Genomic DNA, 25,655 nt, shown 5'->3' with positions numbered 1-25,655 from the left:
GTTCTTTCGAGAAAAAAAAGAGGTTTGTGTCAAATAACAGACAAACGTATACATCCATACACATGCACACGTACGCGCCCATGCGCACACACGTACAAGCGCAGGCACATGCACACACGGAGATACAAGGCGAGACACACGCATCCACAAACACACACACACACACACGCACACGCACAAACACACACGCACGCACGCACGTACGCACGCACACACACACGCACATACACACACACACACACACACACACACGCGCACACACACACAATCACACACACACACACACACACACACACACACACACACACACACACACACACACACACACACACACACACACACACACACACACACACACACACTTTTATCAGCATTCTGACACATATACAGCTAATTGGGTTAATGGGAAATCTGATTTACCTACTTTATATAATAACCTCATTTGCGTTTTGGGTTCGAAAGATACCACGACTTAGACGCTGCTGGTATTGATTACAGACACAAATAAAACTACCCATAAACAGATGCATATAGCCTAGTCTTGTATGTCTGATGTTATTGGATGATGTTATTGGATGTTGTCATGTTGTCTGATGTCGTTGCCATGTTATATATGTATCAAAAAGAATTAAACACGTGTTGAAAAAAAACGAAGACAAAAAAAAAACGTAAACAGGGATATTAGTTTATTTTGGGGGAAAATTTGCTGAAATGGCTTTTAGAATTTTGGCAAAGTTCAGCAGACCCGCCGAAATATCGGCACCGTTTTCGGTAATTTTACAGTAGTTTCGTCATCTGACCGACTGCTGACGCTAAACAACCAACATCCTTAAAGCCTATACCGGGCATTATTAACAGCTATTGTGTTTTCAGCGTAGCAATAGGGTCCGATATTTAGACGAGACAAGTATAATGCCGACGAGTCGAAGACGAGTCGCATTATACTTGTTCGAGTCTAAATATCGGACCCTATTGCTACGCTGAAAATACAATAGCGATTATATAGCTGTTCTGACCTTTATTTGTTGTTCCAAACTTACAAAATGACAGTTTTTGCGTCGATGCGTTGATCTCAGGTTTTGATAGCAGACGCCGTTTTTTATGCGCATTAGTTTTGCGCAGGCGCCACACTGACTTGGGGAAAAAAAACTCGATTTGACAACACAGCTGTTTTACAGCTTTTTATTAGTTCATTCGTATACAACAAAAAGAAGTTTGAGTTTTTTTAATTTTGAACAAGACTACTTATGAAGAAGACCAAAACACAACATCAACGGAAAACTAGAAACAACTGAAGAATTAGGATGCAACAAGGGGAGGCGAAAAGAGAACAGCTATTCCGGACAAAGCGAGCAGACGGCAGCGACGTTTTCAGTTTTGGTGATTTGGCATTTATACTTGTCTCGTCATGAAGCGACATTTTCAACCTCAGTTATAAACGACTACATGAATGTTAGTGCCATGGGTTGTACATCAATACTTCAGAGGGGAAGTGGGGTATTTAGTGTGGAGTTACGAGATAAGAAAAGCCGAATGCGAAAATTTGTGTCAGTCGGCAACTGTGAACTAAGCTCACAGGCACACAAAAACGGCTGTTCCGTTGTATTCCCCTGTTTGTACTACATCTTTCGACTTTGGGCATTTTGTGGTGTTTAGGGACAGAAAATAATAGGTTTAGTCCTGTTTCATCGGGAAGTTAGCAGAAAAGGGTATGCTATCGACATTTGTAAAGCTGAAAAACATTCCCGAGAAGAATTTCAAGTTGTCAGTGTATGCTGTTGTCGATCAGTGAAACATCGTGTGGTACAGGCGGGTAAACCGGAACCATGCGTCTTTGTTATTGACAATATGCTTTGGGATATTGAGAAAAATGGCCGACTTCCGTAGCATTATGCTTTGATGATCGGAAGAGACCACCCAATCACAGCCCCCGAATTCCCCCACATGTTTACCAGAATAGCTATATATGTGCATATCCACACACATATTATATTCAAATATAATATTAATGTTGTAGTCCTTCGTTTGTCTTTATGGTATATGTACCACCACTGCAATTTCTCCATGTGAGATGGTAAAGTTAATTTGATTTGATTTGATTTGATTTGATATAGTGATATTTGACTCAGACACCTTCAACGTTCTACGAAACCGCGATAGCTTAGTTGAACAATGACTGTCGTGATCTGTGTCAGATGTCATATTTTGGACAGAAATTGAAATAACATCGATGCATCGCGCCCGTGTGTGTATGTGTGTGCGCGCGTCGGTGTGTGTGTGTGTGTGTGTGTGTGTGTGTGCGTGCGTGGGTGCCAGCGTGCGTGCGTGTGCGTGCGTGCGTGCGTGGTGTCTGTGCGTGCGTACGTGCGTGCGTGCGTGCATGTGTGCGTGCGTGTGTGTGTGTGTGTGTGTGTGTGTGTCAGTGTGTGTGTGTCAGTGTGTGTGTGTGTGTGTGTGTGCCGGTGTATGTGTGTGTGCCGGTGTATGTGTGTGTGTGTGTGTGTGTGTGTGTGTGTGTGTGTGTGTGTGTGTGTGCTTGCGTGCATGCGTGCATGTGTGTGTAATACATTGCGTGCTATAACCGTATCTAATGATAATAACGATAACAATATGCACCCCCCGCGGGTTAGGGGGAAGAATTTACCCGATGCTCCCCAGCATGTCGTAAGAGGCGCTTTTACTCTAGCTTGTTAAGTGTTTCTTGTATAGAATATAGTCAATGTTTGTAAAGATTTTAGTCAAGCAGTATGGTATGTAAGAAATGTTAAGTCCTTTGTACTGGAAACTTGCATTCTCCCAGTAAGGTAATATATTGTACTACGTTGCAAGCCCCTGGAGCAATTTTCTGATTAGTGCTTTTGTGAACAAGAAACAATTAACAAGTGGCTCTATCCCATCTCCCCCCCTTTCCCCATCGCGATATAACCTTCGTGGTTGAAAACGACGTTAAACACCAAATAAAGTAAAAGTAAATAACAATATGCAGTAGTAATTGCTCTCCGGAACAACAGAGATAAGGAAGTGGCTCATGGTCAGTAACAGAATGCATGTACTGACTAATAAAAAACGCTGGCGCTGGACCCGAGTACTCTTCAGACTGGCTCGCTCCCCCAGTATGAAAGTTTTTGTCTTGTGCACGTGGATTTAAAAAAAAAAATTTAATTTATTTTACATAATAAATAATAGTAAACAAGAATTTAAAAAAACAAAAACAAAAAAACAATAGACCGCCCATGCCGGGAATCGAACCCGGATCACTTGGATTAAAAAAAAAAAAAAAAATTTAAATTTATTTTACACAATTAAAAAAATTATTAGAGTGAAATAAAACATTAAAACGTTCATAATAAACAATAGTAAACAAGAATTTAAAAAAAAATATAAATAAAAAAATAGACCGCCCATGCCGGGAATCGAACCCGGATCACTTTGGCCATAGACGGACGTGCTACGACAACTTTACTAGAGTTGTGCGCCTTGAATCACTGTGTGTATCTGTCGCTCTCTCTCTTTCAGTCTCACCGAGACCAAGCACTGTATTGTAGTTTCTTTGCCGAGACCAAATCCCCACCAGCTGCGGCTGGCTTGCAAATCATGCTTTTCTCGTCACTCCGTGACGTGTTCGGCTGAGGCCGCCCAAGTCTCCCCTTTAGTTCAGGCTGTTCGCAAAGCGACCAGCCTCCCACCGCAAAAACTCCCCCCGTTAAGAGTCGTTTTGGTGGAATATTTCGCATTTAGGTCCCAGGTAACATTATGAAGTTTTAATACGATCAATCGGACCTATTATCAAGTTAGTGTATCAACTTTTGAAAGAACTGCGCCCAGTAGTTTCCCAGCAATAAGCTGTTAAGTCAAGACAGACAGACAGACACACAGATACACACACAGACAAACACACAATTAAAGTCTGCTGGACCCTCCTACTGCGTACTCGGGGATAAAACTCGATATGAACTATCAACGGTCTCCCTGATAAACATGTCTTGGGTTATTGAATACAGTGCGCAGACGAAACGGTTGTGCGCTCGATTTAGGATATTTTTGCCGAGAAAGCGAAATACACAACATCGCCTTGACCTCTGGTGAGCAGGGGAGATTAATACGGGCTCATTATTTATATTATTATCATTATGATTACAGAGCGAGAGTTGTCGGTCTGCGTCGGAAACGAAATGCGAGTCGTTCTTAATCATGTAGATTAATTGTTCTCAAATTGCCTTTGTCCTTTTGTCGAGCGAGTCTTCTTTGACTAACATTTCTGGTTAGCAGACCGCGGAATATAATAAACCAGATTATGACGATGCCGAGAGATTAATGTGCACTGAGAGAGAGAGAGAGAGAGAGAGAGAGAGAGAGAGAGACAGACAGACAGACAGACAGACAGACAGAGAGACAGAGAGACAGAGAGACTCAGACTCAGACTCAGAACTTTATTACAAAAGGATAAAGGTTTTACGCAAACAGAGAGAGAGAGAGAGAGAGAGAGAGAGAGAGAGAGAGAGAGAGAGAGAGAGAGAGAGAGAGAGAGAGAGAGAGACAGAGAGAGAGAGAGAGAGAGAGAGAGAGAGAGAGAGAGAGAGAGAGAGAGAGCTGATAGGAAAGCTGTGAACCCCAATCCACTACTTAGATAATAAATCACGATTCATGATCATCCATCCGTGGTTCCACCACTTTCCTATTCAAGTAGCTGTTAATTTTTATTTTTTTACCTAAAACTGACTTACCTATTGGTGGCACAACAGCAAGAGCTGAGCGGGACCATGGGAAGAGATTCGGATGACGTGCTGTCAGTGACGTCATCACTTGCTTTACTCGTCATGATTCCTTGAGGCTTTGGGTCGTCTGCAATGTGAAAAAGTATATGTATATATGATAAGGACGCTGTCAAAAAGTGACTAATCATCCAGTCAATACCAGGCTGCTGTTGTTTGTGTTTGATTCAAAAGAAAAAGTAGTGACTTTAATCACAATTGCTATTTACAACTCATTTACGTCCAGAACGTGAAGATTAGAATAAGAACGTCATAAGGCGACGTCATATAAACTTAGCATTAAACGGATTTTCTTTATTTTCAGCTCATTTTCTAAGTTAGATACCGTATCGATTGAACATTTGATTTCCCTTCTTTGAGCAATGTGACGTCAGAGTCCGACATAAACTCATATTAAGGCGAATAGCCAAGACTTCAAACGAGTGCATGCTAGTGCGTTCAATCGTTGAAAAAAATCTAACTATAATCGATCGATACATAAATGTTATTTCTATTTTTGACCAAAGTATGATATTTTACACAGATCTCGACAGTCTTTGTTTATTTCGACCCCTGGTGCGGTCTCGGAGGAACACTGACTGTCTCGATCTGTGTAAAATGTCATAATTTGGTCAAAAATACAAATAAAGTATAGTATAATGTCTATCTATTTTTGGATTCAAGAAAAAACAAGTCGCGTAAGGCGAAATTACTACATTTAGTCAAGCTGTGGAACTCACAGAATGAAACTGAACGTAGTCCGCCGCTAGTGCAAAAGGCAGTGAAAGTGACGAGCCTGTTTGGCGCGGTAGCGATTGCGCTGTGCTTCATAGCACGCTTTACTGTAACTTTCTGAGCGTGTTTTTAATCCAAACATATCATATCTATATGTTTTTGGAATCAGGAACCGACAAGGAATAAGATGAAATAGTTTTTAAAACGATTTCGGAAATTTAATTTTGATCATAATTTTTATATTTTTAATTTTCAGAGCTTGTTTTTAATCCAAATATAACATATGTATATGTTTTTGGAATCAGAAAATGACGAAAAATAAGATGAAATTGTTTTTGGATCGTTTAATAAAAAAATAATTTTAATTACAAGTTTCCGATTTTTAATGACCAAACTCACTCATTAGTTTTTAAGCCACCAAGCTGAAATGCAATACCGAAGTCCGGCCTTCGTCGAAGATTGCTTTGCCAAAATTTAAAACAATTTAATGGAAAAATGAAGGTGTGACAGTGCCGCCTCAAATTTTACAAAAAGCCGGATATGACGTCATCAAAGGTATTTATCAAAAAAATGAAAATAACGTCCGGGGATATCATACCCAGGAACTCTCATGTCAAATTTCATAAAGATCGGCCCAGTAGTTTAGTCTGAATCGCTCTACACACACACACAGACAGACAGACACACACACATACATACACACACACACACACACACATACACCACGACCCTCTTTTTTTTTTTTTTTTTTTACACCACGACCCTCGTCTCGATTCCCCCCTCTATGTTAAAACATTTAGTCAAAACTTGACTAAATGTAAAAACCCACAGTGGAACTACTTTTGAGTCCCTGTCAGGCAATATTTTGATAACAAATTCATTAACCAATGTTTATGCTTCCAAACTGTATTGCAATCCCATAGTCTGGAATGAAAATCAATGTGAAAACAAGACTGACTTAGTCTTAGAAAGGAAGGGGTGGCTCAATTTTGGAACGTGCCAAATATAGGGCCACTTCCTTTACTCTGACACATAGGCTACCTCACATTTTTTTTAGAGAGAGATAAAGCGACCGAGACAAAAAATAGCTTACGCACGAAAGCAAACAAAATCACAATTCAAACGGAAGTGTGCCGCCAAAGACGGATCCGGCTAGAAAACTTGCTTTCCACTTAAATCCGCTCCTTGGTACACTGTATAATTATATTGTTCGATATCCTCAGTAGATCCGCTCGACCTTCAAATGTTGTTTTACCAATATTTGGCTACATGGGGTGAGCAAGTATGCAGAACGGTGTCACGAACTGAAAACTCTGCTGAACAATCCCTTGGTCAATGCGCATGCGCCAATCTTGGACTTAAAAATGCGACCCTTTGACCGAACGAACCATGGGTTAGGGTTAGGGTTAGAGTTAAAGGTAAGGGTAAGGGTAAGGGTTAGGGTTATGTTGTTCACGACCTGATTAATCTCCCCATGTTAGCGCATGCGCATTAATTGACGCATTGAGCGGGATTGTTCAGGCAGAGGTTTCAGTTCGTGACAACGGCACAAAATGTCAGCGGGTCAGAAGGGACAAAAGACAATGCACTTTTACAACGACCCAGTCTGCACGCTGCTGTTTTTTTTTGTTTTTTTACACAGTCCTAAGACTTCCCGGCTGGCAACTGTAGGGTTTGTGTAAAGTGCCGTTCAAATGGCAGACTTTCAACCAACTTTCAAACAATTTTAGTTAGTTTTAAGTCGCTCTGGGGTCGCTGAAGCCAAGACAGCAAAAAAAGTCTGCCCTGTGAGCGGAGTCCCGACGATTAAGTTCCGATTTAGTTCCGATTTAGCAGCGACTTGAAAGCATTCAGCTCAGCGCTGCTCGATCGAACCCTCAGCAATTTACAAGCGACTTGCCGCAGACTTTTATCATCGCGCCTCCCGAATGAGCTATGTCTAGCCGCTAAACAACGAATGCGATCGGACAAGCCCAAATGTGCAAGTCAGCTGAGAATCTTTGCTTAAAACTAGTCCGCTGAGCGGCGTTAGTGCAGTTCGCATGGGCCTCTGCATCGGCATCTGCATCTGCATCTGCATGGGTAACGCCGGCAGAATCCAAAACTTTGGCTTAGTACCGGCGGAACTGGGGAGAGCACTAATTAGGGTTCGTACTGCCTTCTAATAAGGCAGCACGAAAACTGTCAACTGATGTTTTCTTGGCAGTCTCTTCTTCCAGGTTGTTCCAGTCAGCTGTTGTTCTTGGGAAGAAGGAGAACTCATACTGGGCGGTTTGAGCTATTGTTGGAACATAACTCAGGCTGTTGTTTCTTGCCAGTTTGGTCACAATGTTCTTGGTCTGGTAGTCTTGGTATCGTTGTGTCGGTTTGATACGTCTCTTCCCGGTAGCCTCCTTGGGCCTAAACTCAAGGACCGCCTAGGACACAGTAAACAGTTGCCTCTTCCCTTACCTCTCTCACCACCACCAACCCTACCGCGGTCTTGGCGGGACCGAATACGTTTCTGAGCAATGATTGCTTATTCCCACCTACCCCCCCCCCCCCCCCCCACCCCCCCCCCCCCCCATCAGCCCTGCTTTTCCCTCGACTTTTCGTCGCAAACATGCCAAGTGAATTTCACGCAAACCTCCCGCTGCACAGAAACACTCTTTTCACGTGTAGAAGTCACTCACAAAGCCACTCAAACAGCCACACACACAGCCACACACACACACACGCACCAACATACACACTCACACACACAGCCACACACACACACACGCACCAACATACACACTCACACACACAGCCACACACACACACACGCACCAACATACACACTCACACACACAGCCACACACACACACACGCACCAACATACACACTCACACACACAGCCACACACACACACACGCACCAACATACACACTCACACACACAGCCACACACACACACACGCACCAACATACACACTCACACACACAGCCACACACACACACACGCACCAACATACACACTCACACACACAGCCACACACACACACACGCACCAACATACACACTCACACACACAGCCACACACACACACGCACCAACATACACACTCACACACACAGCCACACACACACACACGCACCAACATACACACTCACAGCCACACACACACACGCACCAACATTACACACTCACACACACAGCCACACACACACACACGCACCAACATACACACTCACACACACAGCCACACACACACACACGCACCAACATACACACTCACACACACAGCCACACACACACACGCACCAACATTACACACTCACACACACAGCCACACACACACACACGCACCAACATACACACTCACACACACAGCCACACACACACACACGCACCAACATACACACTCACACACACAGCCACACACACACACACGCACCAACATACACACTCACACACACAGCCACACACACACACACGCACCAACATACACACTCACACACACAGCCACACACACACACGCACCAACATACACACTCACACACACAGCCACACACACACACGCACCAACATTACACACTCACACACACAGCCACACACACACACACGCACCAACATACACACTCACACACACAGCCACACACACACACACGCACCAACATACACACTCACACACACAGCCACACACACACACACGCACCAACATACACACTCACACACAGTTGTTGCTCTACTGCTTTCTTGCTTAGCCATGCGGATTGTTGGGTGATAAAAGATGACAACCGCTTTGCACTCGTCACAGATGAGGGATGCAATTAGCGGTCAAGGCGCCCAGGGGCTTACGTGTGGCCGGGATGTTTTCTTTGGGAAAGTGAGCGGAAGAGGGTGGGTGATTGTCAAGCCTCAGTGAGATCAGGTCGGACCATAAAACAGTCATGGACCATACTTGGCCTCATGTTCTGCCCTGTAATGTCAAGTGGGTTTGTTTTGGAACAGACGTCGGGTGGTCTCCCACAGCAGGTTGAAACCGTGTTTTGGGACCGACATTGGGTAGTCTTTGGTCTCGACAGACAGGTGGTCTCTCTACACAGGTCATGTATGTAGTAAAAACCCTTGGGGATACTTTGGGGTGGTCTCCTTAGACAGGTGGTCTCCTTAGACAGGTGGTCTCCTTAGACAGGTGGTCTCCTTAGACAGGTGGTCTCCTTAGACAGGTGGTCTCCTTAGACAGGTGGTCTCAAGGGCAGGTTCGACTGTATTACGATTACTACTTCTCTTGCAGGGATTGCGTTAGGTGTTTTGAACGACCGGTATTTGACGGGCGCATTGGCGTGGTGGTAAGACCTCGGCCTCCTAATTGGGAGGTCGTGAGTTCGAATCCCGGTCGCTGCCGCCAGGTGGGTTAAGATTAGAGATTTTTCTGATCTCCCAGGTCAACTTATGTGCAGACCTGCTAGTGACTTAACCCCCTTCGTGTGTACACGCAAGCACAAGACCAAGTGCGCACGGAAAAGATCCTGTAATCCATGTCGGAGTTCGGTGGGTTATAGAAACACAAAAATACACAGCATGCCTCCCCCGAAATCAGCGTATGCTTCCTGAATGGCGGGGTAAAAACGGTCATACACGTAAAATTCCACTCGTGCTAAAAACATGAGTGAACGTGGGAGTCTAAGCCCATGAACAAAGAAGAAGAAGAAGAAGAAGAACGACCGGTATTAACCAAAAGGCAAGAATAACACATGGAACACAAACGGGTCAAACAAAATGTTAACGACACAGTATTTTCTTTATTTCGACACAAAACGTGTCCCATGCAATACAAACCAGCAGAATTTATCAGTGGTACTTATGTATTTTCAACCAGTAACCATGCAACTAAATTCGAGTTTGTTTACACAACTTTAATGGATCCAAACAATGCTCGTGGTAATTTCCTTTTTATATTTAGTCAAGTTTTGACTAAATATTTTAACATCGAGGGGGAATCGAAACGAGGGTCGTGGTGTATGTGCGTGTGTGCGTGTGTGCGTGTGTGCGTGTGTGTGTGTGTGTAGAGCGATTCAGACTAAACTACTGGACCGATCTTTATGAAATTTGACATGAGAGTTCCTGGGTATGAAATCCCCGAACGTTTTTTTTCATTTTTTGGATAAATGTCTTTGATGACGTCATATCCGGCTTTTCGTGAAAGTTGAGGCGGCACTGTCACGCCCTCATTTTTCAACCAAATTGGTTCAAATTTTGGTCAAGTAATCTTCGACAAAGCCCGGACTTCGGTATTGCATTTCAGCGTGGTGGCTTAAAAATTAATTAATGACTTTGGTCATTAAAAATCGGAAAATTGTAAAAAAAAAATAAAAATTTATAAAACGATCCAAATTTACGTTTATCTTATTCTCCATCATTTGCTGATTCAAAAAACATATAAATATGTTATATTCGGATTAAAAACAAGCTCTGAAAATTAAATATATAAAAATTATTATCAAAATTAAATTGTCCACATCAATTTAAAAACACTTTCATCTTATTCCTTGTCGGTTCCTGATTCCAAAAATATATAGATATTTGGATTAAAAACACGCTCAGAAAGTTAAAACAAAGAGAGGTACAGAAAAGCGTGCTATCCTTCTTAGCGCAACTACTACCCCGCTCTTCTTGTCAATTTCACTGCCTTTGCCATGAGCGGTGCACTGACGATGCTACGAGTATACGGTCTTGCTGAAAAATGGCATTGCGTTCAGTTTCATTCTGTGAGTTCGACAGCTACTTGACTAAATATTGTATTTTCGCCTTACGCGACTTGTTGTCTTTCCTTGTACTGTCTTCCTCCACAGAATAGCAAATTCAGTTGTGCACACACGTTTGAACCCAACATTAAATTTTCATTTGTTGACAAATGTTAGAATTCCGGTATACTTCTCACTTTATATTGATCGACACAAAGTTTGATATTTCAGCTCAACCTTTATTGTGATTCCTGCTTAGTGTACGACCCAGAGCCTCACACACGTGGTTGTGTCTCAGAAACGTCTTGGGTTTGTTTTCTTTTCCTTGACCTCATTTCAAACACTTTTGTTATAACGTTAGCAAATGAAGAAATGGGCAACCAATCTTTAACAAAAAATTGAAGAATTAGTCTTTAAGAAATCTATGTGTAAATCACCCTGCTGTCATCGAAATCTGTTACACACCAAAGTCCACCTACGCTGGGGGTGAAAGGAAATAAATGCAATAAATGCACAGGTGTGAATGCGGAACACAAAAACATGTGTCGATGCAAATGCACAGGTGTGAACGCGGAACATCAGATTGTGTCGTTGTAAAGATGACTATCAATAAAGAACAAAAAGATATAAAACAGGAAGAAAAAACACTCCAGTGTGAAGTGTTTCAGTAGTGACAGTTACGAGTGGATCACTGAGTACGAGCAGTTGTAGAAGTGGTAGTGCTGGTGGGAGTGTTTGACGAGAGTGACGTCAATCATTTTTTTGCGCACTGTCGAGACATGGATTCGATGCCATTCTTGCCATCAGCGGGGATATTAACTTCATATTCCATGATCAAAACAAAGGTTTCTACTGGAAAGCATAAGAAAAACCGGAGTGCAGACTTCATTTTTTGTTGCTGTCTACAATACGGATGGATTATTCAATAAACAACGTTACACACATCTAGACTGGCATGGCTAAGAGTCTGTTTGTCTGTCTGTCTGTCTGTCTGTCTGTCTGTCTGGCTGTATCTCGGTCTGTCTGTCTGTCTCCAGTCTTTAGAGTGATATACCTAAATGCAACTAATTTCTGCCGTGTGAACTGAGACAGGAAACCAACGTGTATCAATCACGCATAGCGGTATCGGTTCAAGGGACGGTAAAAAAAAAAAGCAAAACCAGTCAACCCACCAACCAACCAACCAACTGTCTGTAGTCGCAGCAAAAAGGACCACTTTATGTAGTGTGCGTAATTTTATTGTTCAAGTGTGCAAGTACATGACATGTATACACACGAGAATTATAATGATACAGAGGCAGCTCAATGACTGTAAAGCACGTTCGTCAAGATTGATTTTGAAGCAGGGCTTGTGATTTAAACATTTCCCCTTTCCACGAGAGAAATTTCAGTGTTACGCCCTCCCCAGCCCCCGTTCCACTCGGATTGACAGACGTTTATTTATTTATTTATTTATATGGGAGATTTATATAGCGCTTGACGTTCTCTAAGCGCTTTACATATTAATTTCTGCCGTGTGAGATGGAATTTTTTTACACAATATATCACGCATTCACATCGGCCAGTAAATCTCAAGCCATTACGGCGAATATTTATTTTTTACGGCCTATTATTCCAAGTCACACAGGTATTTGGTGGACATTTTTTATCTATGCCTATACGTTTTTGCCAGGAAAGACCCTTTTGTCAATCGTGGGATCTTTAACATGCACACCCCAAAACTTCCTTGATAATAGAATCAAGTCATCTACGGGCAGAAAACTTACCTTTAATAGAGGCACTTCCAAACAAGTAAAATCCAAACACATTCTGACTACACACATCAGGTAGGTGTACATTCCAAGCTTACCTATTTCAGTCATCTAATCAAGCAACGAAAAGTTTGATTACATTATGAAATATTTGGCTCCAGTAACTATCAATCTCAGCTGCGTTAAACTACATCATGCAATGTTTGATGACTATATTCATCTCAATGTAATGTTTGGCTTCAGTTACTATTCATCTCAGCTACGTTAAACTACATCATGAAATGTTTGATGACTGTACAAATCTCAGTGCAATGATTGGCTTCAGTAACAATCAATCTCAGCTACGTTAAACTACATCATGCAATGTTTGATGACTGTATAAATCTTAGTGTAATGTTTGGCTTCAGTTACTATCAATCGACGTTTAACAACATCATGCAATGTTTGGCTTCAATCTGAGCAACGTTCAACTACATCGTGCAATGTTTGATGACTGTATAAATCTCAGTGCAATGATTGGCTTCAGTAACAATCAATCTCAGCTACGTTAAACTACATCGTGCAATGTTTGGCTTCAATCTGAGCAACGTTAAACTACATCATGCAATGTTTGATGACTGTATACATCTCAATGTAATGTTTGGCTCAAGTGACTGTCAACCTTTCATAACCAAGACATGTCACAAGTGGTCTTGCTATTGTGGCAAGCATAGCATGTTAGCACACACTTGAGCAGGATGAGTTAGTTAAACAAAAGAGGGGCGTGGGGAAACCTACTGCTGTGACAACACCGGTGGGTCGTAACACTTGAAACAACTTGAATCTGTTTACTCACAGCGAGGAAGCGAGGCTATTTCCCGACTCCAGTGTACAGGGTGGTCCAAAACAAGCGCCCTAATTACTTGTTGATCTCATTTTTGACTGCGAAGAGAGATTTAGAAAATGTGTTCACCAAACAATAGCAGAATCATGGGAGATTATGTCTTGCAAATTTGGTAGAAACTGGTCTGTGCTTTAGTAGTTGATAATGTACTTTATCCTAGATCCTACATACGTGAGAGAGACACTCGTGAGATAATAATCGTTAAAATCACACTGTTACACGACACTTGAGATTGCCACAAGTTCTCAAACGTCGTATAGTTGTGTTCTTTTATTCTACGTTGCCCGTCTTCGCAGCAACAGAAAACAACTCGTCAAATTGAGTTCGAGGATTTATTCAGCATTCAATACATACAACTGCACAACGTAGCAGAACTCAAATAGAAGCTTTTTTAACATTCAAATCGCGCTGGCATATATAGTAAATACTCAATCTCGAGAATATTCCAGACCGAACACGATACAACTACATTATACGAGCCGTGCATGGACTAAACTAGCGACATTCTCTCTGACGTACATCAAAAGCGCCGACACACTTAATCCGAACGAACGCCACGAACTCACGACTAAAACAGCATGGTAAACAACTTGTTTTGACAGGACTAGAAAGTTCACCTGCATTCTCGTCCAAGCATAAATATTGTGTTTACAAAATATAATATCGGTACTTTCCCACAAAGTACAAATAAGTCAACTACATGCAACACACAAAACTGAACCAAAGCTCAGCAACGGTAGCGTTTCCTAACAGTACCCCCAACACCAGAAGAAATTTACCTAATTTCTTTCAATCATTGAAACGCTACCTGTACACATATTATGTATACATAACAGATTGAAATCCAGGTATGTACATTAGTCTGTTGGAGAATGAACACAGTTTTACTCACATACTCGGCTGAGAAAATCTGCTCCAACATTGTCTGAACCTTTGATCGATTCCACTCGCATATCAAAGTTCTGCAAGTACATCACCCACCTCATGATACGATTATTCACAAACTTCGCAGAGTTCAGGTAGGTGAGGGGTTTGTGATCAGTCTGAAGCACGAATTTCACCCCTTGGAGGTAGAGTTCAAATTTCTTGATTCCCCACACGATGGCTAAACACTCTTTCTCCATGGTCGAGTAGTTCTTCTCGGCTCCTGACAGCTTCTTGCTGGCATAGCTGACCGGAAACGGTTTACCTCCATGCTCTTGCATCAGCATGGCGCCGATCCCTTCGTCCGATGCGTCTGTACGCAAGATGAACTCTTTGGCAGTATCAGGAAGGCGTAGCACCGGGTCTCGTGACATCAGGTCGCGCACGGTCTGGTATGCCTTCTCCTGAGCTGATCCCCAGAGTATTCGGTTGGGGCATCCTTTTCGGGTCATGTCCGACAAAGGTGCCGTTATGGCGGCGAAGTTTGGAATGAACTCTCTGTAGTACCCAGCCAATCCAAGGAAGGATCGCACCTGCTTCTTGGTTTCAGGACGTGGCGCATTGAGGATCTTGGTGACGTTTTCCAACAAAAGCCCCTTTTGACCTTCCTTCAGTGAATGACCTATGAAGTCAACGTTGTCGGTCCCCAAAATGCACTTGCTGGGTCTCACGGTCAGATTGGCTTTTGTCAGGCGGGAAAACAGTTCCCTCAAAGTCTCCAGATGCTCCGCAAAGGTCTCCGTGTGGACTAGCAGATCATCCCAGTAGTACACAACATTCTTCATTCCTTTGAGCATTTTTCGCATTCCCCTCGTAAGGGTAGCACCACTGTTCACCATGCCAAAAGGCATCCGCAGGCACTCATACGTTCCGTCTGGAGTTGCAAAGGCGGTCTTTGGTATGTCCTCTCCGCGCACAGGAATCTGCCAATATCCCTTGCTGAGATCGATCTTTGAGAAGATCTTACTGCCAGTCAACCGTCGGAACAGATCAGCCGCCGTCGGCATTGGTTCAGGGTCAAACACGGTGATCTTATTCACTTTCCTGAAGTCAATGCATACCCTGTTTGTACTGTCTTTCTTCTTGACAACAACAACGGGAGATGAGTAAGGGGATGATGATTCACGGATGACCCCCATCTTCAACATGTTGTCGATGTCCTTCTTCAAGGATTCCCGAGCCTGAAACGGGATAGGGTATGGTTTTGACCGAACAGGAACGTCAAATGTGAGGTGGACTTCATGTTCGACCAAGGACGTAGAGCCTGGAACATCAGAGAACCTATGGGTGAAGTCGCCCATAAAATCATGCAGCTCCTTCTGCTGGTCTTCTGTCAGGTCAGGTCCTAACTTGACGTCATCCACTCCCTCTTTCTTGTGGAGGTCTCCCAACTCCAGTAGTTCCTCACCGTCAAACTCGTCTAGTTCGGCTGGTTCTTCCACACTTGCTGCGACCTGTACTGCTTCCGGAGGTCTCTCCACATACAGTTTCAGGAGGTTAGCGTGGTAGATCTTGGACTTCTTGCCGACATTCACCTTGTAGTCGTTGATCCCTACCACGGCCTCAACCTCGTATGGGCCTTTCCACTGCATCAGTAGTTTGTTGTGATCAGTGGGAAGCAGTATCAGCACTTTGTTACCTGGTGTAAACTTCCTGTTTACGGCATTGCGGTCGTAGTAGTGCTTTCCACTATCCTGAGACTTTCTCAAGTTTTCTCTCGCAATCTCGAGAGTCTCCTCCAGTTTCTCTCGCAACTCGAACACGTACTGGTAACTGTTCTTCACTTCAGGTGTGTCCACATCTTTCGTCCACAATTCCTTTAGTATCTGCATCGGGCCTCTCACGGTCCGCCCGTACATCAGCTCGAACGGGGAGAATCCAGTGGACTCTTGTGGCACCTCCCTGTATGCAAATAGCAAGGCGTTGATGTAGCGATGCCACTGCCTTGGCTGCTCACTGCATAGTTTCTTCAGCGTGGACTTCAGTGTCGCATTGAATTTTTCGACCAGCCCATTGCACATCGGGTGATAGGCTGTCGTAGTCAAGTGACGGATGCTCAGCAGCCTGTTGACCTCTTCCATGCATTCAGAGACAAACTGTGTCCCCAGGTCTGTGAGGATCTCTTCAGGAACCCCAATTCTGCTGAAAATGTCCACAAGTGCCTCGGCAACAGTCTCTGTGTCAATTTTCTTCAGAGGCACGGCTTCTGGGTACCTGGTTGCATAGTCTACCAGGGTCAGTACCCAACGATGACCCGCTTCACTTGGCGGTTTTATCTCGCCGATGAGGTCAATGGCCACCCTCTTGAAAGGTCGGTCGACCAAAGGCATCTTCTGCAACGGCACTTTCGGGACCCTTCCTCGAGGTATGGTTTTCTGGCAAATATCGCACGATCGGCAGAATTGAGTCACATCTGCATGCAGTCCTGGCCAGTAAAACGCAGCCTGGATTCTGTCCGATGTCTTCTTGACACCCAGGTGACCTGCCATAATAGAGTCGTGGGCCACCTCCATCACCTGGCGCCTAAGTGGTTGAGGCACCAGAACTTGACGTAATGGCTTCCCACCGTTGACTCTCGCGTGCTGGAACACTCTGTACAGGATCTTGGCCTTCACCTCAAAGTGCACCGTGCCTTCGCCCTTAGTCATCTCCTTGACAGGACGACTCATGTACTTTGTCAAGGTCAAATCAGCTTCCTGTAGCTGAATCAGCTGATCCCTGTCCACGACAGCAGTTGCAGAACTGTTGGTGACCCTGAGTGGCGTAGTTGTTTTGTCCTTCTTCGCCTGGGCTCTGGTCGTCACAGCGCTTACAACCTGCGGCTGGTCGCGGCGATGCACAGTTGCTCTGTCATCTCGTAACAGTTCGCTGATATCTTCATTCGCGAATGGCAGTGGGTCTTCCTCCTCAGCAGCAGGCTGAGCTGAGCCCATTCTCCATTCGAAATCAGGGTCATCAGGACGTCTCGCACCCCCAATATTCCCAATTAGTAGATCGTACAAGGGCTTCTTCAGGCAGACGGCCTCAACTTCTCCGGTGAAGTACGGAGTATCGATCTGGATCTTTGCCACAGGTGCTTTCACGCATTTGCTGTCAGCCATGAGCGTCCACTTGAAGTCACCAGTGAACTTCTCTGTTGGCACCAAATCCTCTTTGACGATGACCCCATTGCAGCCCGAATCTCTGAGAACAGTCACTACCTGCTTCTCAACAAATCCCTTCGACACGGGCATGTTCGACACTGACACAGCTGCGCTGGCGACGACAGAGATTGACTTGCCATTGGCGAGTAGAAGCTGGCCATCAGAAATACATTCTTCCACGTCCGATGGTGTAGCCACTTGCTCGGCAGCCCTTGGAAGTATGACGCTGCTCGCACATACTTGTTGGTTCGAGCCACTCGTTTGCCTCTTGTTGTCGTAATATCTCCGTCGATGTTCTTGCGCTTTGTCATTGACATGTCCGTTATTTTTCTTTTGGGGACAGTTGGCGACTCGGTGGCCCTTGGCATTGCAATGGAAACACGTTATGTTCTGCCCTTCATTGGATGATGGTGCGGACTCAGTTTGTCCCTTGGCAGGTTGGTTTCCCTGGTTCCCGCTCTTCTGGAAAGGTTTCGATGACTTTGACGTCCCCAGGGTCCTTCCATGAGCAATGAGATAACGCTCAGCAGCATCAGTAATGTCCTTCAAACCCCGCAGTTTTTGCTCTTCCAAGCGGGTCGCCAGGTCCTTCGGGCAGGCATTAAGGAACTGCTCCTTCACGATCAAGTCCCGCAGACTCTCGTATGACTGCTCTTCACCTGATAACTCCACCCACTTCTGCAGGTATGACGACAGGCGCTCCACAAACTGGCTCGGTGTCTCTCCAGACAATGGCTGGCATTCGCGGAAGCGTTGACGGGAGCCCCTTTCAGTGAAGTTGTAGCAACGCAACAGAGCTTCCTTCAGTACATCATAGTCTCTGGCGTCATCATTTGAGAGTCTAGTGTAGACCTCAAGTGCTGCCCCAGTCAAATGTGCGCTGAGTTGAATCGCCCAGTCGTCGCGCTGCCATCTAGCACTCTCAGCGAACCTCTCGAATCTTGCAAGGTAGCAGTCGATCTGGTCCTTCCCGTCAGCGAATGCTGGAAGTTTCGGTGCCCTGTGTAACATTTGCTGCTGGTTATCTCTTTGGCGTGGTGCCTCGTGCTCATTTTGAACACGCACCATTTCTGTCTGAAGCTCTAAACGCTTCATCTCCATTTCTATTTGGAGCTCTAAGAGTTTCAGCTCAATTTGCCTTTCTTCACGCTGTGCTTCTCTTTCTCTTTCTTCACGCTGCGCCTGTCTTTCTTTTTCTTCACGCTGCGCTTGTCTTTCTTTATCTTCACGCTGCGCTTGTCTTTCTTCACGCTGCGCTTGTCTTTCTTTTTCTTCTCGCTCACGCTGCGCTTGTCTTTCTTCACGCTGCGCCAGCAGTCGTGTCTGGGACTCGACGAACTCCGTCAACTGCTTGCCTTTTAGTCCCAGTTCAATTCCTTTTCCCCAGAACTCAGCCATTCTGGTCTTTTCCGGTGCGTTCGTCTGTATTCTTTCACAGCCCCGAACGTAGACGAATGTAGTCTTCTAAAAGAACACAGTCTCTACTGCACCTCCGCTGCTTCTCTCGTCGCTGTTCACCTTCGTAGACGCAGGCTGCCACCCTCCTTGTCTAACGTGACGGCGCACTCTGCTCAAAATACGTACACGACGTACCCCAGTCGTATTTCGTAGTATTAATGCACTAGCTCCGCGACGAAGTCCGTCTCGTCCAAACGGCAGCTAACCTCTGTAATCCCGATACACTCCGGCGTCGCTCACCGTACCGAGCTGCGGCGATTACCAAACTCTTCACCAGTCACACCGAATCCACGGTTCTGTAGTCTCAATACTGATCCCTCAGGGTACACCCGATTGATGGCTACCTCCTGTGACTGTCTTGACACTCTTTGTTGCTGGAAAACCCTTGGCGTTAAACGTAGATCCTCGGCTTGGCCCCCAATTGTTACACGACACTTGAGATTGCCACAAGTTCTCAAACGTCGTATAGTTGTGTTCTTTTATTCTACGTCGCCCGTCTTCGCAGCAACAGAAAACAACTCGTCAAATTGAGTTCGAGGATTTATTCAGCATTCAATACATACAACTGCACAACGTAGCAGAACTCAAATAGAAGCTTTTTTAACATTCAAATCGCGCTGGCATATATAGTAAATACTCAATCTCGAGAATATTCCAGACCGAACACGATACAACTACATTATACGAGCCGTGCATGGACTAAACTAGCGACATTCTCTCTGACGTACATCAAAAGCGCCGACACACTTAATCCGAACGAACGCCACGAACTCACGACTAAAACAGCATGGTAAACAACTTGTTTTGACAGGACTAGAAAGTTCACCTGCATTCTCGTCCAAGCATAAATATTGTGTTTACAAAATATAATATCGGTACTTTCCCACAAAGTACAAATAAGTCAACTACATGCAACACACAAAACTGAACCAAAGCTCAGCAACGGTAGCGTTTCCTAACACACACGTGTGTATATCATGTAAATGAGGTCATGTCAAGCAAGTCTGGCAGGGACCAGTTTTTCCACTGCTTATGATGCCAATGTCACCGAGACAAACGTCATTATTGAAAAAAAATGGCTCTCGCTAATTCCCCTCGATGAATTTTTAGAACTAACACGTCTCGCCACACTTTCAGAGTGACGTTTCTTTGCTTTGACGTAATGGATTGCACGAGGCTTTAGAAGAGATCGAGGTTCCTAAACAAGCGTCTTCAATTTAGCTGCCTCGACTGCAGGACCTTTTGAGTGAAATACACGTAAGTACAGCATGCAGGATAAACAGAATACTACATGGCTTGCTGTGTCGTACCAGATTTACACTCGTTGCATTTTTAAATAGTGAACAGCTCGCTTTCGCTCGCAATTCAATATTTAAAAAAACAAATTGTGTAAATCTGGCACGACACAGCAAGCCATGTAGTATTCTCTATCTATCCAGGCTCCTCTTCGAAGAAGAACTGCTGCAACACGAACGTTGAAACTGTCCATGACTCGTCCAATTATGTCAGCTGTCAGCTGGTATGCGCCTGATTTCCTTTCTGATGTCGTCCTACAGAGCTGCCAGGGTCTTGGGATTATTGTCGTAAATCTAGAAAGTAGTTGGGTGGGTTGAGATCAGGGGAGTGGGGTGGCCATGGGAAGTCAGTACGTGTTAACCCGTGATTTGTAAAAATGTAAAATCATTTTACAAATTACGTCGAACCTAAAACCGCGATTTGTAAAATTGTGAAAATGTAAAAATATCGCATTCCACAAAGTAATACATGCCTTTTATTATTATTATTCATATTTGCTTCTTAGAGCCTCAATGCTGGGTGGTGGAGGATGGTTTGGGCCGGATAGGTAAAATATTACGATTTTTAGCATAACAAAGAAAAAAAGAATAATCTAACAGATCCCTTGACTTTGGGGTAGTGCGACTCAGTTGCTGCTAGCTTTCCACTGGGAGGAAGCGACCCGAATTTCCCAGCGATTCGACAATAAAGTAATGAAAACAAAATCCAAAAAAATCTAATAGATCCCTTGACTTTGGAGATGACAAGAAAATATTGGGCGCATTTACGTGATTTGTAAAACATTGTACAAATCGCGGGTAGCGGGTAGCACCTCGTGATTTGTAAAATGTTTGACATTTTTACAAATCACGGGTTTACAGTGCGTCGTGAAATGAGTCTATCACCGGGGAAGAGGAGCCTGTGTAGCGCATAAGTGGATAATGTGTTGCTGTAAGTTTAGTGTTACGTTATTTTGTTAGAATGTATATATATATTTGATGTTTAAATAGTATGGTTTTATTCATAGTTAATATGTAAAGCGCGGAGAGCATAGTTTACTGCGGTTCGCGCTATATAGGCTGTCATTATTATTATCATTAAAGCATAATGCTACGGAAGTTGGCCATTTTTCTCAATATTCCAAAGCATATTGTCAATAACAAAGACGCATGGTTCCGGTTTACCCACCTGTACTACACGATGTTTCACTGATCGACAACAGCATACACTGACAACTTGAAATTCTTCTCGGGAATATTTTTCAGCTTTACAAATGTCGATAGCATACCCTTTTCTGCTAACTTCCCGATGAAACAGGACTAAACCTATATACTGTTCAAAAAAAGAAACGCATAGCTTGTAATATTTGGATAATTTAGTTATATGGCTACAAGGATATCCACCAAACTGCAGAAAATGTTTATCTGGTCGTCGACCTTTCGTCCATTGCCACAAGTGAGCTCTGCACGTGACGCATGCGTTATCAGTGGCTACAATGTCAAAATTGCTCATTTGGCATGACCACTCGTCATGCTTTAGTGTAATCTCGTGAAACTCGGGGAATATTGAGCTCTCACCATGTCTTCCAAAACCCATAAAAGCGGATTGTTCGCCACAAAGAAATCAGACGACAATTCAGCGACGAAAGATGGCCCGATTGAGCAGAGAAGACCGCCAAATTGCATTGGGTCGTTTACAAGCAGGCCAAAGTCAAAGTGCAATCGCCAGGCACTTCCACGTGTCCCAGAGCACCATCAGTAGACTGTGGGTCAGGTTTCAAGCCACTGGCTCCGTTGCTGACTTGCCACGAGCGGGAAGACCAAGGGCGACAACTGCTGCTCACGACCGCTTCATACGGCTCCGCCACCTCCGGAATCGTTTCCTGTCGGCCTCATCTTCTGTCCAGGCTCTCCCCGGGCCACACCGATTATCGGACCAGACCGTGCGGAACCGCCTGCATGAAGCTGGTTTGAGAGCTCGCAGACCTCACAGAGGAGCTGTCCTCACCCGCCGCCATCGCCAGAACCGAGTGCAGTGGGGCAACCAGCACCTTCGCTGGACCGTCCGGAATCACTGGAGACACGTGTGGTTCAGCGACGAGTCCTACTTCGTGCTCCAGCGACATGATGGTCGGAGGAGGGTCTACCGGAGAGTAAACGAACGTTACGCGCCCAACTGTGTGGATGAGGCACCCGTTCATGGTGGTGGAGGCGTCATGGTGTGGGGGGCGATCAATACCGCTGGAAGGAGCACCCTGGTGCACGTCCAAGGGCGCATAACTGCCCAGCGATACGTGGAGGAAATTCTGCGCCCACACGCCCTTCCTCTTCTGGCTGACCAGGATGCCATATTCCAGCAGGACAACGCTCGCCCGCACACAGCACGACTCACCACCCAGTTCCTCACCGACCACCATGTCCAGGTGCTTCCCTGGCCATCCATGTCGCCAGACATGAACCCGATAGAACACCTCTGGGATGAATTGGACAGACGTGTGCGCAGGCGAGAAGAAGCGCCGGCAAATCACCGCGATCTATTGCAGGCACTTCAGGAGAAGAGGGACACCATCCCACAGCAAGATATCCGGCATCTGATCCAGTCCATGCCCAGAAGGTGCCGGGCAGTTGTTGCTGCTCAAGGCAGTCACACCCCCTACTGACTTGACAGCCTCGGCACCCAATCGTATTGATTGACTGATTGATTTGAAGATGCAAATGAACTGTGTGTGCATTCAACTGTGTCCATACCAAATTTCAAACAAATAATCTAAATATTGGATTTTCTGTTAATTTTTTCGAAAAATAAAACAAATTTGGCAAGTAGCAACTATGCGTTTCTTTTTTTGAACAGTATATTAATTTCTGTCCCTAAACACCACAAAATGCCCAAGAGAGATAACTCGAAGAGAGATAACTGGCGGAAACCTTCCTATTGTAGTCTCCTGTATGACGGCTTACTAGTGCCAAAACCTCATAATTGTAATTATCAAGGGAAAAGGGAAAATTAGTAATTTTCCCTTGATAATTACCATTTTCACGTGTTAATTACTAATTTTCCCGGGAAAATTACTAATTTTTCCGGAAAAAGTACTAACTTTCACCTGTTAATTACTAATTTTTAGTTTTGGCTCACTTCCTGACGGATTGCTAGTGCCAACACTAAAAATTAGTAATTTTCCCGTGGAAATTAGTACCTAACAGATGAAAACAGTAATTGACAGCGTTAATTAGTAATTATCACGTGATAATGTGTAACACCAGGTCAGTTTTGGCACTAGTAAGCCGTCATACTCCTGTCCGCCCAGCCGACCTTCCCCTTGACCCTGCAAGGGGCACGGTACTCTCTAAGCACCCAAAACCTCAGAGAGATAACTGGCGGAAACCTTCCTATTACATAAGGATAGATAGTGAGGCTTCTTCCTGACTCGAATGTATTAAACGAAGGAAGTTTATAGTCTTGTCCCGCGCGCCTTGGAAACTGTCTAGTAGGTCCAACAATATATATGATGTTCACGAACGTTTAAAGTATTGTACGCAAGATTTTTGCATTCTGCAGATTGACATAGGTCTCAGACACACAAGCACATACACACAGACACAGACACAAACAAACAAACAAACACACACACACACACACACACACACACGCACGCACGCACGCACGCACACACACACACACACACACTGTGACACACACACACACACACACACACACACACACACACACACACACACACACACACACACACACACACGGATAAAAACTCCACAAAAACAATCAAATAAAACTTACCTGCTGAAGAAAACAAAACGAATCGCAGTCCTGTTGAAATGTAATCGCCACGTCCGTAGGTGGAGTCACAATTACAAGATGAAGAAAAGTGCAATTAATAGTCATGCATTATGAGGCCAGAAGATCACTTCTTTATCAAATAGCACTAACCACCGCAACAGTCTGGGTTGGCTGTATGAGTTTCGTGGTATGTAAATTGATATAGCGCTCTCGCAGACACTGATAGCGGGTTTTATATCGCCACGCAGGCGACCAGAAAGTAAAAGCGCGCTCACCCAAGAGAGGGCGTGAGGCTTACAGGATAGGTGTTGCTCTCTTCTTTTCTGTTTAATGTTTTGGTGTGTTTTTTTTATCAGAGATATGAATTTAACTTGTCACTACATTAAGTTACGTTTAGTATACCAATACACAAGTCATACGGGTGCTCTTTTATTCACACTATCTATGCCGAAAAAGGCATTTGTTTCGCCTATTTACCGCATTTAATAAATCGAAGTGCATGTGAAACATGACAAACTAAGCAACAAAACTATAATCCTGCACTGAGTTGATATTTGAATTGCAAATACTATACTTACTACTACTACAACTACTACAACTACTACTACTACTACATGTACTACTACTACTGTTCATACTACTACTACTACTACTACTACTACTGTTCATACTACTACTACTACTACTACTACTGCTGCTTCTACTACTACTAATATTACTACTACTGTGTAGATGGTTTAAAGGGTACAATACTTCGATCAACCTGTCCTGGTCACGTACTTTAAAACAAGCCCTTGTTTTTGAAAACAAGGATGATTTTACGCACTTACTCTTCTGACCCAAATAAATTACGAATGTTTTTAATCTGAGGTAAAGTTTTGGGGTATTCCCTGTTCACAGATCCGCATTCTACCCTGTTTATGTCTTTTGTTTGTTTTATTTCTGAGTCAGGTTCTTCGGGTGTTTGCAGAACTCAATCCTACTTCGTTGAAAATGCATTGCACGTCGATGCGAGTGTGTACACGTTAAACTTCGCAAATATTCAGCCTGTGTGTACAGCCTGTTTCCGATCCGTCTTGAAAATGGACTGTTCTTTCATTTGAAAGTGGGAGAGGGATTCCATATCTCTCAGCAGTCCTTTCAGTGTAACCAAACGTTTAAAAGGCAATACTTACGTTATTTTGCTTAAAGGCATACTAACGCACTCCCGTGTTTACAAAGTGTAGTTTGCCCACA

The 25,655-nt window shown here is 44.2% G+C and overlaps 1 protein-coding gene across 1 annotated transcript in view; it reads right to left on the bottom strand.

The window, feature by feature from the left end:
- Positions 1 to 24,581, bottom strand: part of LOC138945635 (metalloreductase STEAP4-like) — a 69,991-nt gene extending 45,410 nt beyond the window's left edge. Inside the window, exons 1-2 of the mRNA XM_070317108.1 lie at positions 24,420 to 24,581; positions 4,725 to 4,842 (exon numbers count right to left, since the gene is read on the bottom strand). Of these exons, the coding sequence (XP_070173209.1) occupies positions 4,725 to 4,819 (95 nt within the window). The 5' untranslated portion in view covers positions 4,820 to 4,842; positions 24,420 to 24,581. The remainder of the gene's footprint in view (positions 1 to 4,724; positions 4,843 to 24,419) is intronic.
- Between the last annotated feature and the right edge of the window lie 1,074 nt (positions 24,582 to 25,655).

The sequence above is a fragment of the Littorina saxatilis genome, linkage group LG13 (genome assembly GCF_037325665.1).
Source record: "Littorina saxatilis isolate snail1 linkage group LG13, US_GU_Lsax_2.0, whole genome shotgun sequence".
In the NCBI taxonomy this organism is placed as follows: domain Eukaryota; kingdom Metazoa; phylum Mollusca; class Gastropoda; order Littorinimorpha; family Littorinidae; genus Littorina; species Littorina saxatilis.
This window is presented reverse-complemented; position numbering and strand designations above follow the sequence as displayed.